The sequence below is a fragment of the Crotalus tigris genome, unplaced genomic scaffold (genome assembly GCF_016545835.1).
Source record: "Crotalus tigris isolate CLP2741 ecotype Arizona unplaced genomic scaffold, ASM1654583v1 scf7180000018897.258386, whole genome shotgun sequence".
NCBI classification, from domain to species: domain Eukaryota; kingdom Metazoa; phylum Chordata; class Lepidosauria; order Squamata; family Viperidae; genus Crotalus; species Crotalus tigris.
Genome location: NW_024097264.1, coordinates 187,304 through 202,015, shown reverse-complemented (window position 1 = coordinate 202,015; position 14,712 = coordinate 187,304). Strand labels below are relative to the sequence as shown.

Genomic DNA, 14,712 nt, shown 5'->3' with positions numbered 1-14,712 from the left:
GACAGACATTCCATAAGCATTGCCCGTCTCAGACTCCTATTTTTTCCTCTTCTCTTTTAGAACACATCAGTAGAAAGGCTTTTATTTTTTTTTCTCTTCTTCTGTTTTCCAACTCTTGACTAAGAGAGGAAAAGTATCCCCTAGAAAACTGCTTTCATTCTCCATATACATTTGCTCAGTTCCTCAAATGTGTCTTCTTTATATTCCTTTCAAAGTTTACACTTACTTGAGACACAGCAATCAGTCGGCTGCCCCACATATAGTACTTTGGGCAATCAGCAGCTTTCAAGATATGCTATACCTGCTGCAATGATGAACTATACAGGAGATAGACTTTCTAGTCCTCATAGTTGAGCAAGCAGTCTCTCAGAACACATGGCCACTTGTGGTTGTTGTTTCACTCTTTTGGAAGATTCATCTTAGTTCTTCCTATTCACTTATTCAGTAAACTCAGTCCCTGAAACCTAGCTCCTTATTTTCCTCAGCAAGAAGTTAATAAGCCACATCCTTTTCAAATTAGGAAATTACTAGGCAACTCAGCTGATCTCCCATTACCCATATCCTGAAAACAGTAAAGTGGGTAGGAACTCAAGAGGGTTGGAATTCCCCCTGCTAAAATAAGCAATCCTCCAAAACAGGCATGTCAAACTGCTGTCCCACAGGCTAGATGCGTCATGCCGAAACTGCGCCCACCCCATTGCCGGCAATGGGCAAAAAGTCCCGATACGTCACACGACATCACATGTCATGAGTTTGACATGCCTGCTCTAAAATATAGCTAAGATATACACCAATCCTTGGGGAACGGGAAAAAAATGGATTTTTAGGCAACAGATACAAAATGGATCTCAGTACTTATCTTCTTTACTATAATTCAAATTCAAAGTAAGAGGTGGTCTCTTACATTCAAATCTAGATTATCTAGGAGAAAACCAGGTGTTCTTAATTACCTTTTGCAATTAATGCTTCAGCGGTGTTGAAAAGAAAAACTGTTGCAAGTCATGATGAATGCTTTTTAATTAGTTGGAATTAACAGCAGTGGTGGGATTCAGCTGGTTTGCACTGATACATAATTTTTTGTTGAGTTTGGTGAACCTCTTATGATAAATCTGCGCAAATCTCCCCTGCCACCTCCCTCCACCAGCCCTGGTGTCCCTCCACCAGCCCTCTGTCGCTTCCACGGCACTTTCTGACGTGCACTTTCTTGCTCACCCAGCATCAGCTAGCATCTCCCTTCTCCGTTCTGGAAATGGCAGCCCTGTTTTCTGCTGCTTTCCTCCTGGCAGAAGAGAGGAAAGGAAAGATGCTTTGTATGGAAGGATGCTAAGCTCTGGAAAAACTACTCCAGCTGGAGCTGGATGAGGAAGACCAAGCTCCCCTTCTCCAATGGTTCTGCAAAGCCCTTAGGAAGTGGATCCGCTTCCCGCAGGGTTGGCCTTGATACACACTTCGGATGGCAAACAGAATAGTTTTGCTCTTTTTTTCCAGGAGGTCTTTTGAAATTGCCCCCCTTCACTTTTCTGTCTTAAAATCAGAGTAGACACATTTTCCTCCTGATCAGCTGAGGACAAAGTAGCTACCGGTATGATTTGATGAGCAGCTGAGAGTCTGCTCTGGATTTTAAGGCAGAAAAGCGAGGGGGGGGGCAATTTCAAAGGCCCTGGAGAAAAAGAGCAAAGCTCTTCTGTTTGCAGCGCGAAGCAGGTGAAGAAGCGGAGGAAAGTGGCAGAAAATGGGGCTGCCATTTGTAGAACGGAGAAGAGAGATGCAGGGCAGCAAGAAAGTGCTGACCAGAAGAAGGAAGAAAGACTTAAGAACACCCAGGGAGGCAAAGGAAGTTTTGTAAGCTGCCTTTCTCCCTTTCTCTCTTTCTTGGCTGGGAAGAAGGCAGCCCACATAGGCTGCTGCTTTGTGCAAGCAGGTGCGCCATGGCGGCGATGGACGGCTGCTGGAGAGATACCATTGCTGGCAGAGGGAGGCAGCATGGGAGGTCATGGGAGAGTTGGCGGAGGAAAAGGAGGTGGTAGCTGCTACTGGGCAGGTGATCACAGGGCAAAGCGGGGAAGCAGGGATGGTGGAGACTGACAAAAGCCCCTCTAGCAGTAGACATGGCTGTTGCGCAGTGGCAACAGAGCCTTTCACTATCACTCCCCCCCCCTGGCTCTGAAAAGGCAGAGGGGGACTGAGTAAGATCCATTCTCCATAGCATGGCAGTCCAGCTCGGGAGGGGAGTGAAAGGAAAGAGGCAGGTGGGCAGCTGGGTCATTGAACTGGCAGAGGGAGGTCACTGAGTGGGAAGTGGCCTGGGTGCAGGGGCCCTAAAGTAAGTAGGAGCGGGGCACATGGGGTAGCTCCACCCCCTACACAGGGTTCTGTGATTTCAGAAAGAACTGGATGTTAAATTATCTGAATCCCACTACTGGTTATCAGTCATGAGATTACTATTATGAGAGAGTGTATAAACGTAAGTTGGTTTAGAAAAAGATCTACAGGTCCATTCTGAAGGAAAACAATAACACACATCAGCAAACATTCTTTATCATTTTAGTATATACATTATATCTTTTGTTTATTTATGTTATGGAGTTTTGGAACTTTAACCATTCAAAATAATTTAGTATAAATGAGAATTCCTAAATTGTATATTGTATTAAAACATATACTAGAAACCTTTGTTCATAGTAGTAAAAATTCAGGGTAAATAAGCATATGATTATATCCTCTAATAAGGATATTAACCCCAAAAGTGACTCTTTGAAAAGTTTGGAACTTTAGATATATAGGTAGTCCTCAGCTTTCTACTACAATTGGTACCTAACACTAAATCATTGAACAAAGTCATCATTGAGTGAGACACCAAATGAGTTCTTTGCTCAAGGACTGTGATTACCAACACCCTTGGTTATGAGTGTTAAGCAACCTCATGGGTTGTAAAGCAGAGTTCCAACTAAGGAGCATGGGGGGTTGGAGGGGAGATTCTGGGAAGCCCAGTGCAGGTCATATATGAGTGTTTCTCCCTTCAGGAGCTGAAAATACTACCTGGTGAAATCCAAGCAAGATTTTCAGCCTTTAAGAGGAGAGGGACTGGTGCATGTCCTGCACTAGGCCTCCCAGAGCCAGTTCCATCCCATCAAGGCATCCTATACCCTTTACCTTACCACACTACCTCTCTGCTCTAATACTAAAAGTCCAGTCCCAAAGGCCACTTGACTTTCTTACTTTTTTCTTTGAAAATGCTTCACTTCTCATCCAAGAAGCTTCTTCAGTTCTGACTGAATGGTGGGAATGGAAGGATTTATATTCTTTGCAGTCCTCTGGTCATTAGCATTCTGAAGGTTGGTTATTAGCTCTCTGAGAGTCATTGAAGCACTTTGAATTTTTTTCTGTACTATCAAGGTCACGTGAATCAGAGTTCAAATAGGCATGAAACTTTCTTGGGACTGCTGAATGGACTGTGTTGTAGACAGGGGACAGGTTCAAATCAGAATGTGAACATTCTGGATAGAGAGGATCACTGGTGTGAAAGAGGAGTCAAAAAGGCCATCTGTGTTAAAATTGAACAGCCTCTCTCAACCGAGGGAGAGAGATAAGATACCATGTATTTTGTTGGCAGAGAGTATTGCAAATGGCAATCACGGGATTATGAGGTGCTTGTAAACCGGTTGTAACTATGATCATGTTGCCATGCACTCAGATCATGACCGTGTGGGATGTGTGATATTTTGCAATGGTCAAAAGTGTTTTATAAAGCACCCTTTCCAAGGCCACCATTAAACAAATGTCTGTAGGTCAAGGACTACCTGTAGAAATTATGATTGTTGATTGTTGATACATTTTATATATTGCCTTTATAGCAAATCAAATAAAAGAAAGCACATGTGCTATTGATGAGAAACAGAGCTTTTGATACCAATTGGACTCATTTTTTGTGTTTAAAGATAAGATCTTTTTTGAGTCATGCTCACCTCCTAACCATTGTATGGAAACATCTAATGGTTTGCTATGTTTTTTTTTTCTCCTAGGAATTTGTTTATCTATCTGTCTGTCTGTCTGTCTATCTATCTATCTATGCTTTTTTTTTTTTTTTTTTTGTACTTCCTCTCCAATTTATACTTCTGGGATTTCATAGTTGTTTCCCAGGAAAGCAATTTGTTCAAGCTTAGTTTTTTCCAAATCAGCAAAGGTCAGCCAGCTAGAAAAGGTGTATAGAAAATGTAACTTGGAACCAGGAATAATATGGGTAAAGCCATTTAATTCAGTATAGTAAGGAGATGATTGATTAAAATTTCTAGAAATATAACACTGGAAACACATTACACTATGTTTTTTGAGACTGTATTTCTATATGATTAAAACTGACTGTGTCTCAGTCCAAACTGGTATATTGGAGCTGGAGTTACAAACTGATCCACAAAAGAAAAATTTGAAGATACAAATGGACTTAATAAAACATAAAATTAAATCTACTCGAGACTGATACTATGGCACAACAGATTAAATGAGCCAAACAGAACTTTTTTGAAAATGCTAATAAACCGGGTAGATGGCTTGCATATAGATTGAAAAAAGAAAGAGGAAAAAAGATCAATAAGTAAATTACTGGATGAAAAGGGTGAAATACACTGTCATAATGGTGATATTAAAAAAATCGCTAAAGCCTTTTATGAGCTACTTTATAAGGCTGAGACGATTTCTGAAGGACTATTTTAAAAAAGCAAATCTTCCAAAAATATCAGAAAATATGCGACAAAGGTTAAATGAGAAGATATCAATGATGGTGATCATAGAGGCAATTAGAAGACAAAAGAAAGATAAGACACCGGGGCCGGATGGACTACCTGCAGAATTTTATGTAGCTTTACAAGATACTGTGACTCCTTTTCTGAAGGACTTGTATAATGAAACATCTATACAGACAAAAGTTCTGAACTCATGGACTGAAGCTAATATTACCTTGATACCTAAAGAAGATACAGATCCTACACAAATTAAAAACTATAGGCCAATATCGTTACTAAATGTGGATTATAAAATCTTTGCTGCAATTTTGGCAGAAAGAATGAAAAGTTTTTTAATAGATGGCTTTCTTCCTAAAAGACAGATAAAGAACAATTTAAGGATTATTTTAAATATTTTGGAGTATTATGAAAATCATCGAGGGAACCAGATGGCACTTATATTTCTTGATGCACAAAAAGCATTTGATAATTTAAATTGGCAATTTATGTTTCAACAACTACAGGAAATGGACTTCGGTGAAAACTTTATTAAAGCAATCCAAGCGATCTACAAGAAATAATCAGCAAGGATACTTATAGATGGAGATTATACAGAGAGCTTTGATATTAAAAAAGGCACGAGACAGGGATGTCCACTCTCCCCCCTGCTATTTATTTTTACTCTGGAGGTATTGACTAGAAACATCAGGCAAGACATAGAAATTAAAGGTCTTGAGATTAAAGACCAGAAATATAAATTACAGGCTTTTGCGGATGATCTGGTCTTTATCTTAGAGGAGCCTTTGGAAACAGCCCCTAAACTTTTGCAGAAAATTGAGAAATTTGGAGAAGTGGCTGGACTGAAAATAAATAAGGAAAAAACTAAAGTGTTAACAAAAAAATTAACTGATAAAAAGAAAACTCAACTTGCCAAAAAGACAAATCTTCAAATAGTTAAAAAAATTAAATATTTAGGTATCTATCTTATGGCGAAATATATATTACTAAAAGAAGATAATTATGAGAGACTAATAAAACAAATAAAAATTGACTTGGAAAAATGGGAAAATCTCCAACTATCATTGCTAGGAAGAATAGCAACTGTTAAAATGCACATTTTACCAAAGCTAATTTTTTTATTTCAAACAGTTCCTGTAAAGCTGGGTAAGAAATTTTTTGACAATTTAAATGCAATGATATTAAGATTTATATGGAAAGAAAGAAAGAAAGAAAGAAAGAAAGAAAGAAAGAAAGAAAGAAAGAAAGAAAGAAAGAAAGAAAGAAAGAAAGAATGAATTAAATGTAAACTTCTACAAGACTCGAAAGATAGAGGGGGTTTTGGACTTCTGGATTGGAGACTTTATTATCAAGCAGCTATTTTGCTTTGGTTTAAAGAATGGATTACTCTGAGAAATAAGCAAATTCTCTATTTAGAGGGATATGACCTTCAGCTAGGCTGGCATGCCTTTTTATGGTACGAGAAAGCTAAAATACATAAGTACTTTCAAAACCATGCTATAAGAAATGTTTTACTTTCTGAATGGGAGAAAGTTAGACACAAAATGTATATGAAAATTTCTGAGTGGCTTTCAACAATAGAAGCATTTGCTTACCCAAATTTGATTAATTATGATAAACTTGTTAGTTATAAAGATATTTTGGACAAGGACAGAAAACTCAAAGACAGGCAAGCCCTTCAACAACAAGGTATTGACTTAACATGGTGGTCCTATTTGCAAATTCAAAGAAGATATGAAAAAGACATAAAAATAATGGGATTTTACAAAGAGCTGATATTAAAATATTAGTCTTTTACCAAATGTCAGTTGTAACTACATCAATTTATTCTTAGAAATGTCTAGTATTATATAAACAATAATACTTAATATGAAGACCCGGACGACAGCTTGTTCGCTGAATTACGTATTTACTGTAGTTATCAACACCCTGTCCCTTTTATCCTGATTTTCTTGTACCCGCACCGACCCTACCTTTTCCCTACCCATATAAAATCTAATAAAATATATTTTTTAAAAAACTGACTGTGTCTTAGAAGAGAACATTATGATTAAATAGGCTGAGGAATCAGATATTTTTGAATCTGTATTCAAAAATTCTTACCATATATGATTTAATTGCCTATCTTTATTGCATAGAATTTCTGGGAATGTTAGAAAAGCCCCAATTTCACTTTATTACCAAAATATGTAGCATTCTAAACCTCCCTTTCTTTTTCAGCTGAATTTAAATGTCAACCAGGACGTTTTCAATGTGGAACTGGTCTCTGTGTTTTACCAGCTTTTATATGTGATGGGGAAAATGATTGTGGAGATAGCTCAGATGAACTTAACTGTGGTGAGTCATTAAATGATATAAAAGAAATACATATTGGACAACTGAGAGAATATTGTTCACTGCTATCCTATATATGTGCTGAAAACACTCCTCGTGTAATATGTAAGGGACAATTTAACCTTCAGGAGAATTGTGTTTGTGTGGAAGAAATTTTGATCAGAAATGAACAGAGATGGATACAGTCCTACAATATATCAGTGTAATATTTTAAGAAATGTATCTCTCAGGTTGATTCAACAAAAGAATAAAAGACCTATTTTTTTAATAAGGCTCATTTGGAGTTTTCACTCTGATTAACTAAAATCTTGAATTATTTGATGCGGCCAGTACTGCTGTGTATTAAGAAATTTAACAGATTGAAAAATAATTATATTTGAAAATTCTCTTACATGGCAAGGCAAATAATCAAAGTATTATTTAAGTAAATGCCAAGACAGGATTCCCCTTTCCCAATTTCGGAATGGCTGCCATAAATTATGCTCTACATAATTTAATAATTTAAATCATTTAAAAGAAGTAAAGTTAAATGAAGTTAAAAAGTTAAAGAACCAAAGGAAGGAGGAAAAGGAGAAGGAAAACAAGGAAAGCAAGAGAAGGAAATAGGAGGACGAGGAAAGGTGGCAATGGTGGCATTGGCAGTGGGCGCAACAAGTGGCAGTGGTGGCGGCAGCAGCCACATGACTGTGAGTTGCAACTGAGGAGTGGCAAAGCCCAGGGACACAACTAACATTGACAACAGCAGTGGCAGCATGTGCAACTGAAGGTGCTTAGAGTAAAGAAGAAGGAGACAAAAAAGCAGGAAAAGTAAAGTTATAAAAAAAAAGTTAGTGACGTAATGGAAAGAGAAAAAGAGTTGAAGAAGAAGGAATGGCATCAAAATGTAATTGGGACATGCGGCATGTTGGCTGAGAATGGTAGGAACCACATTGGTGCAATGGAATATGAAATAGCAATGCAACATGTCAAAATAGCGACAACCAAACTTTACACAGAAGTAAAGGAAGGACAATTTACACTTTTACATTAACAGACTGTTTCAACACTAGCCATAAGAGGAAATTAAACACTAGCCACAAGAGGGAGCAGAGGATTCACTTTTAAGCATTATTTCAGCATTAAACTCAAGAGTGATTATTAAAAAATAAAACACTGCATAAACAATTTTTTTTAAAAAAATTGAAATTTGTATTCTAAAATTTTGTATATTGTATATTATAAAATTTTTAGGTTTTTGAATTTTTAGATTTTTTTAAAAAAATAAAGAAAATAACTGATTAAAAATTAGACCAATTTATTATCATAAAATTAAATTCCTTCATAAAACTATTTTAAATTTAATTTTTAATTTTTAAAAAAACTAAATTTATAAATCTTTAAGTTTTTTTTAAAATTAAAAAAGAAGGTACCCCAAAAATAGGCAAAATTAGAAATACTGCTAAAAAAAATAAGACCCTGACATAACTACTAGGAACAAAAAAAATACTATTTTCTATATTCTTTTACAATAACTGTGAACTGAGAGCCTTTTTTCCTTTTATTCTTTTTGCTTCTTCTTTCCGTGGATTACAAACTATATTTTGAAGATGATCTGATCTGTCTTTGATGTGTTAAGTTTAAAGTTTACTCCAACACTAATATTCAGGTGTTATTTCAACATTAACCACAAGAGGAAGCAATGACCAATTTTTAAAAAACCAAAGGCTACAGTATGGAAAAGATTGTTAAAAAAAATAAAATCCTGTATTAAACCAAATTGTAAAAGAAATAAGGGATCCTACATTGGAATTGTTGGGACCGTATGCAAGAAAAATAACAGTCATGGAAAAACAAATAGTCACTAAAAAAGACTAACACTGTTGTGATTTGCAGAATAAGTGCCATGTATGTATTCATGCCAATAGAAGACACAAATTAAATTTCTACCAAATGTAAATTAAATGAATTACTCAAGGAAAAAGTAAAGGATCTAGAGGCAAATCTAGCCACTCTGAGATTCAAACAGCAAAATGATAAATTCCAACTAAAGGAAGACATTAACACATTAAAGAACAACTATCAGAAAAATGAAACTTTAGAGATAATTGATGGCAAAATGACACATAGAAAAAAAATCTAAAACAATGTCCCTGTAGTCCAGCCCAGTTCAGTCCAGTCCTGCTGGAGCTGAACAATCAACTTTATCTCCTACCCCTGGAAGAAAACATGCAGATATTTGGCAAAGGGACATTATCAAGCACACTAGTGACAGGAAGAAAAGAGTGTGAGTTGGTAATAGGAAACTCATTTTTCAGAGGAATGGAATTAGCAATCTGCAGACCAGACAATCTATCAAGGGAGGTATGCTGTCTTCCAGGAGCAAAGAGCAAAAATGTGACCTAGAGACTTACTAAAATAATTAAGCCCACAGATTATTGTCCTTTTCTTCTATTTCATATGGGGATAGATGATACAACAAAAAGCTTGAAAACAATATTATACTATGAACAGCTAGGCATGAAACCCAAAGAGACAAGAGGTGGTGCTTTCATCTGTATTTCCAATGGAAGGTCAACATCTAATTAGGGAACAAAGGATTTTAGAAGTAAACCACTGGCTTAAATAATGGTGCCATTAAGAGAACTTTGGATTTCTAGACCATGGTCTATATTACCTGCATAAAGGGCTTCTGGCAGAAGATGCACTATACCTCAAAAGAACAAGGAAGACAGCTGGCTCAGCTTATCTGAAGTGCTTTAAACTAAAACTGAAAGGGGAGGGAGACCGATCTTTAGGACTGAATCCCAAGCATAAACCTCAAGAAAGCCAATCAAACAATGAGATAAGGAGTGATAAAAAGGAAGGAGAACTCAGATATAAAGTAGGAAGCAAATGCAATTTCAGTCAAGAAGGTCTCAAAAATCTATACACTAAGGCTTGAAGTATAAGGAACAAACAGGGCAAATGTGATGCTAGTATATGAGAACAGGTTCAACATTGTTGCCATTACCAAATCTTCGTGAGATGAAACCCCAAACTGGAATATACTGCTAAAAGGCTTTAAATTATTCAAAAGAAACAGAGCTAACAAAAGAGGAAGTAGAGTTGCATTATTTGTAGCAAATAACTAAACTTCTACAGAAATGCACAAAACCATAGCTGAAAATCTTCTTGAATGGATTTGGGTTAATATAGAAGGAAAAAGGAATGACATTGCCATAGGTGTATACTAGAAACCACCCAACCAAGCAAAGGAAGAAGATGAACTTTTTGCTATTCAGTCAGCTAAGATGTTTGGAAAACATACCACAGTACTAATGGGAGACTGTAAGTCCTCTGACATCATCTGGGAGACAAACTCTACACCAAATAGGATATCAAACAGGTTCCTGATGAACCTAGCAGATATCTTGTTACCCAAAAGGTAGAGGAGGGAACTAGAGGGTCAGCTATACTGGACTTAAATCTTACTAACAACAATGAAATGATAGAGGGGGTTGAGGTTGTGGGAACTTTGGGGGAGAGTGACCATGTCACACTAGAATTCAACCTAATGCAGTCACAAATAATTCAATGAAGTCAAAGTAGTGTCTTAGACTTTCAGAAAGCCAACTTCAGCAAACTTGGAACTTAGAGTTCAGGAAAGAGTTTAGGAAGAATTCCATGAATAGAAATCCTAAAGAGGAAAACAATTCAAGATGTTCTGAAAAAAATGAGACTGTAAAAGCCCAGTCTAACACAATACCACAGAGAAGAAAAACAAGAGACAACACCCCCGCAAATGAAACCAATATGGTTGCATAAAGAACTCTCTGGTAAACTGAGAGACAAAAAGGACAAATAAACCAATGGAAAGAGGAACACGTAACTTAAAAAAGAATGTCAACAAATAACCCAAATCTGCAAGAACAAAGTCAGGAGAGCTAAGGCTTAGAATGAACTAAGACTTGCAACAAATGCCAAAAGAAATAATAAAAAGTTTTTTTAAACATGTAAGAAACAAAGAAATGATCCACCCACTAATCGGAAAAGATGGCAAGGAGATGATGGGTAGCAGGGAGAAAGCAGAACTGCTTAATTCATTCTTTTTATCTGCCTTCATGCAAAAGGAAAAATAGTCCAATTTATCAATCTGTCTTCTGCATTAAAACCATAGAAGAGTGAATAGGAATGCATGTAAAAATAGTCCAGAACACCTATCTAGATGAGTTCAAATAATCAGGGCAGGCTGAATTACATCATAGAATTCTGAAGGAGCTAGCAGACCCAATCACAGAACTCCTGAACAAAAACTTTCAGAGCTCCTGGAGCCCTGGGGAACTACCAGAGTACTGGAAAAGAACTGATCTGATTCCAGTCTTCAAATCAAGAAAAAATAGATGCAGGAAACTACAGCCCAAGCAGCCTCAATCAATACCTGAGAAAATCCTGGAAAAGGTAATCAAGCAGCAGATTTGCAAGCACTTAAAAACAATCTATCTAAGGATTACTAGAAGCCAACATGGTAATACCAGACAAACTTTATTGTCTTGTTTGACATGACTAAATTAGTGGATTGGGGGAAAAGCTGTGGACCTAATTTATTTAGACTTCAGTAAGACATTTGACAAAGTAGATCATAGCCTACTTCTCAGTAAGATAGAAAAATGTGGGATAGATAACATCACCAGCACAGGGATTCGCAGTTGGCTAACCAACAACACTCAACCTGTAGTCCTCAGTGGAACTTCATCTAAATGGAAGGAAGCATGCAGTGTTTACATTAAATTTCTGACTTAGGCCCAGTGCTCTTCAACATCTGCACAAATGATTTAGACAAGGGGATAAAAGGGGAACTCATCAAATTTGCAGGTGACACCAAGCTGGGGGAATAGCCAACACTTTAGAACAGGGGTGTCAAACTGCCAGCCCATGGGCCGGATGCGTCATGAGGAAACTGCACCCACCCCATTGCCGGCAATGGGGAAAAAGCTCTGATATGTTGTGCGATGTCACATGACATTGCAAGTTTGACATGTCTGCTTTAGAAGACAGACTCAGATTGAGCCCTATCTAACAAAATACAATTCAGCGGTGAGAAAAGTAATATCTTACACTTAGGCAAGAAAAGCCAAGTGCACAGGTATAGAATAAGTGGTACTTAGATTAACAGTAGTAATATGAGAGAGATCTAGGTGTCCTAGTGGACAACCACTGAAATATGAGCCAGCAGTGTGCTACACCTATCAAAAAAACCCTAATACAGTCAAAAGCTATATCAACAGAAGGATAGTACTGAGATCACATGAAATGATAGTACCTATTTATATTCCACTGGTAAGACCATACTTGGAATGCTATATCCAGTTCAGTCATGATAATTAGAAAAATGATGCTTATACTGTAGAAAGTGTGCAGAGAAGAGCAGCAAAGATGACAAGACTAAACCATACAGGAATTAGCTAGTCTATATCTAGTCTATCAAAAAGAAGGACCAGGGGTGACATGTTAGCAGTCTTGTAATACTTGAGGGCCTATCAAAGAAAAGAGAGGGTCAATCTATTCTCCAAAGCAAGCAAGACAAGAAGTAACAAATGGAAGATCATTAAAGAGTGATCCAATCTAGAAATAAGGAGGAATTTCTTGGCAGTGAAAACAATCAGTGGAACAGCTTGCCTCCAGAAGTTATGGGTACTCCATCACTGGAGGTTTTCAAGAAGAGATTGAACAACCATTTGTCCAGAATGGTATAGGGCAGACATGTCAAACTCACGATGTCACGTGATGTCGCGCAACGTATCAAGACTGGTTTGCCATTGCCGGGACTGGGGTGGGCACAGTTTCCGCGTGACGTGTCCGGCCCATGGGCCAGCAGTTTGACACCCTGATATAGGGTCTCTGCTTGAGCAGGAGGTTGGACTAGAAGATATCCAAGGTCCCTTCCAACCCTGTTATTTTATGTTATTCTACTTGTACAACCATTTTGCAAATGCTTTCATAATTCATTACTAATTAGATCCTGTACTAGTTATTTGACTAGTACTTGTACAATAGTTATAGCAAGAAATCCATCTTACACTTTTAAAATAGTGTTAGGTTGGACACAATGCTGTATTATAAATGTTCTATCAAAATTTTGCTTTTTATTGAATTTATTAAGAAAATAATTTTAATGAATGTTTAAATTATAATAACAATTAATGGTTAATAAAAATAAAAAACGTAATTCTTAATTAAGAAAAAACAATATGATATGAGGATTATTTGTGTGCATGTTTTTTATGTCGTTACCTTCTTTTCTTTCCTTCCCTATCCCCAACCTCCAGACACACATGTTTGCCTACCAGGTCAATTTAAGTGCACCAAGAATCAGAAATGTATCCCAATAAATCTCAGGTGTAATGGACAAGATAATTGTGGTGATGAAGAAGACGAAGGAGATTGTCGTAAGTCATTTTCTTAGATATGTAAAAAATCAGAAATCTCAAACATAGCAGTCATGCCATATAAAAAGACACATTGATCATAAAACAGAAAGCTAAAGATGATTCCAGATAGATATTTTGCATAGTCATATATAGATGGTAGCCCAGACCCATAGGATACTTTTTTGCCAGAGAGGACAAATTTGAGGGAGCGTCCTATTGTAGGGTAGGAAGGAGCTGGAGTGATTAAAGAATGTTGGTGGATGATTTTTCTAGGACCCTACCTAAATTATTTGGATGCCTCCAATGGCTTTGACTAGCTGCCATTTATGTTGACTTCTAGGCACTGGCCTGTTGAAATCTCTTTGCTGGACTTCTGAACTAGAGTCTTTGTTACCCAAGCAGCTACTTATGTCTGTAATATTTTTGTCCACTTAGGATGGGAAAGTTGTTATAGGATGATGGGATGGATAGTAGAGGTGTCACAGAACCTGCATACCATGCAGGCTGCTGAGTGCCTGAATGCAGAAATGACCAGATCTGCTGTTTTTATGAAGGATTAGAGTGACTATAGTTATTTGTGTAGGTTCATTGAGGGGTGGGATAAGATCAGATGAATGAGTGAGAGTTAAGAGTGTTTTGTCTTGAGAGGTGAGAGCAAGGAATGGGAGGATCTGGAGGAAAAGGCAGGCAAAAATATTGAAAATGTGACAAGCAAGGATAGGTATGGTGGAAATCTGAGCGTGAGACTTTCTTAGGCATGCTGAGACTGCTAATTGAGAGTACTCCAATGTCCAAGCCTTAGTATTCCATTCTATACTGGGATATCAGATCCTTGGGGGCCTTGGGCTCCTGATGTTGCTTCTGAATATCAAGTTGGTTTGTAATAAATCTCTATATGGAGATGTCTACATGGATAGATCAGCCAAAGTAATAAGTATAATTGACACTTGGAATGCCCAGAGGAAGGAAATATACCTGGCCAAATTTGGGTTTGGAAATGCACTTTCCCAATTTAGGAGTTTAACAATAGTCAAGGACCCAAGAAAGTAGAAAAAGGTGGTTGTTATCATTCATAAATTGTTGAGGGCTGTCACTGGCCCTGTGCTGTAGTTAACTGAATGTGAAACCCTCTAGATGAAGATGGGCTATAGAAAACATTTAGGATTATTGTTGTTATATCACCCGCCCTGCTGCAGAACATCATCCCTGCTTATTAGCCCTTCAGCTACATCAGAGTACAAAACAGATTCCACAGG

The 14,712-nt window shown here is 37.3% G+C and overlaps 1 protein-coding gene across 1 annotated transcript in view; it reads left to right on the top strand.

Moving 5' to 3' along the window:
- The window catches only part of LOC120314353 (low-density lipoprotein receptor-related protein 1B-like), a gene marked incomplete at its 5' end in the record, with an annotated part of 153,267 nt that overhangs the window by 48,978 nt on the left and 89,577 nt on the right, over nucleotides 1-14,712 (top strand). Inside the window, 2 exons of the mRNA XM_039357365.1 lie at nucleotides 6,957-7,073; nucleotides 13,355-13,474. Coding sequence (XP_039213299.1) covers nucleotides 6,957-7,073; nucleotides 13,355-13,474 — 237 coding nt within the window. The remainder of the gene's footprint in view (nucleotides 1-6,956; nucleotides 7,074-13,354; nucleotides 13,475-14,712) is intronic.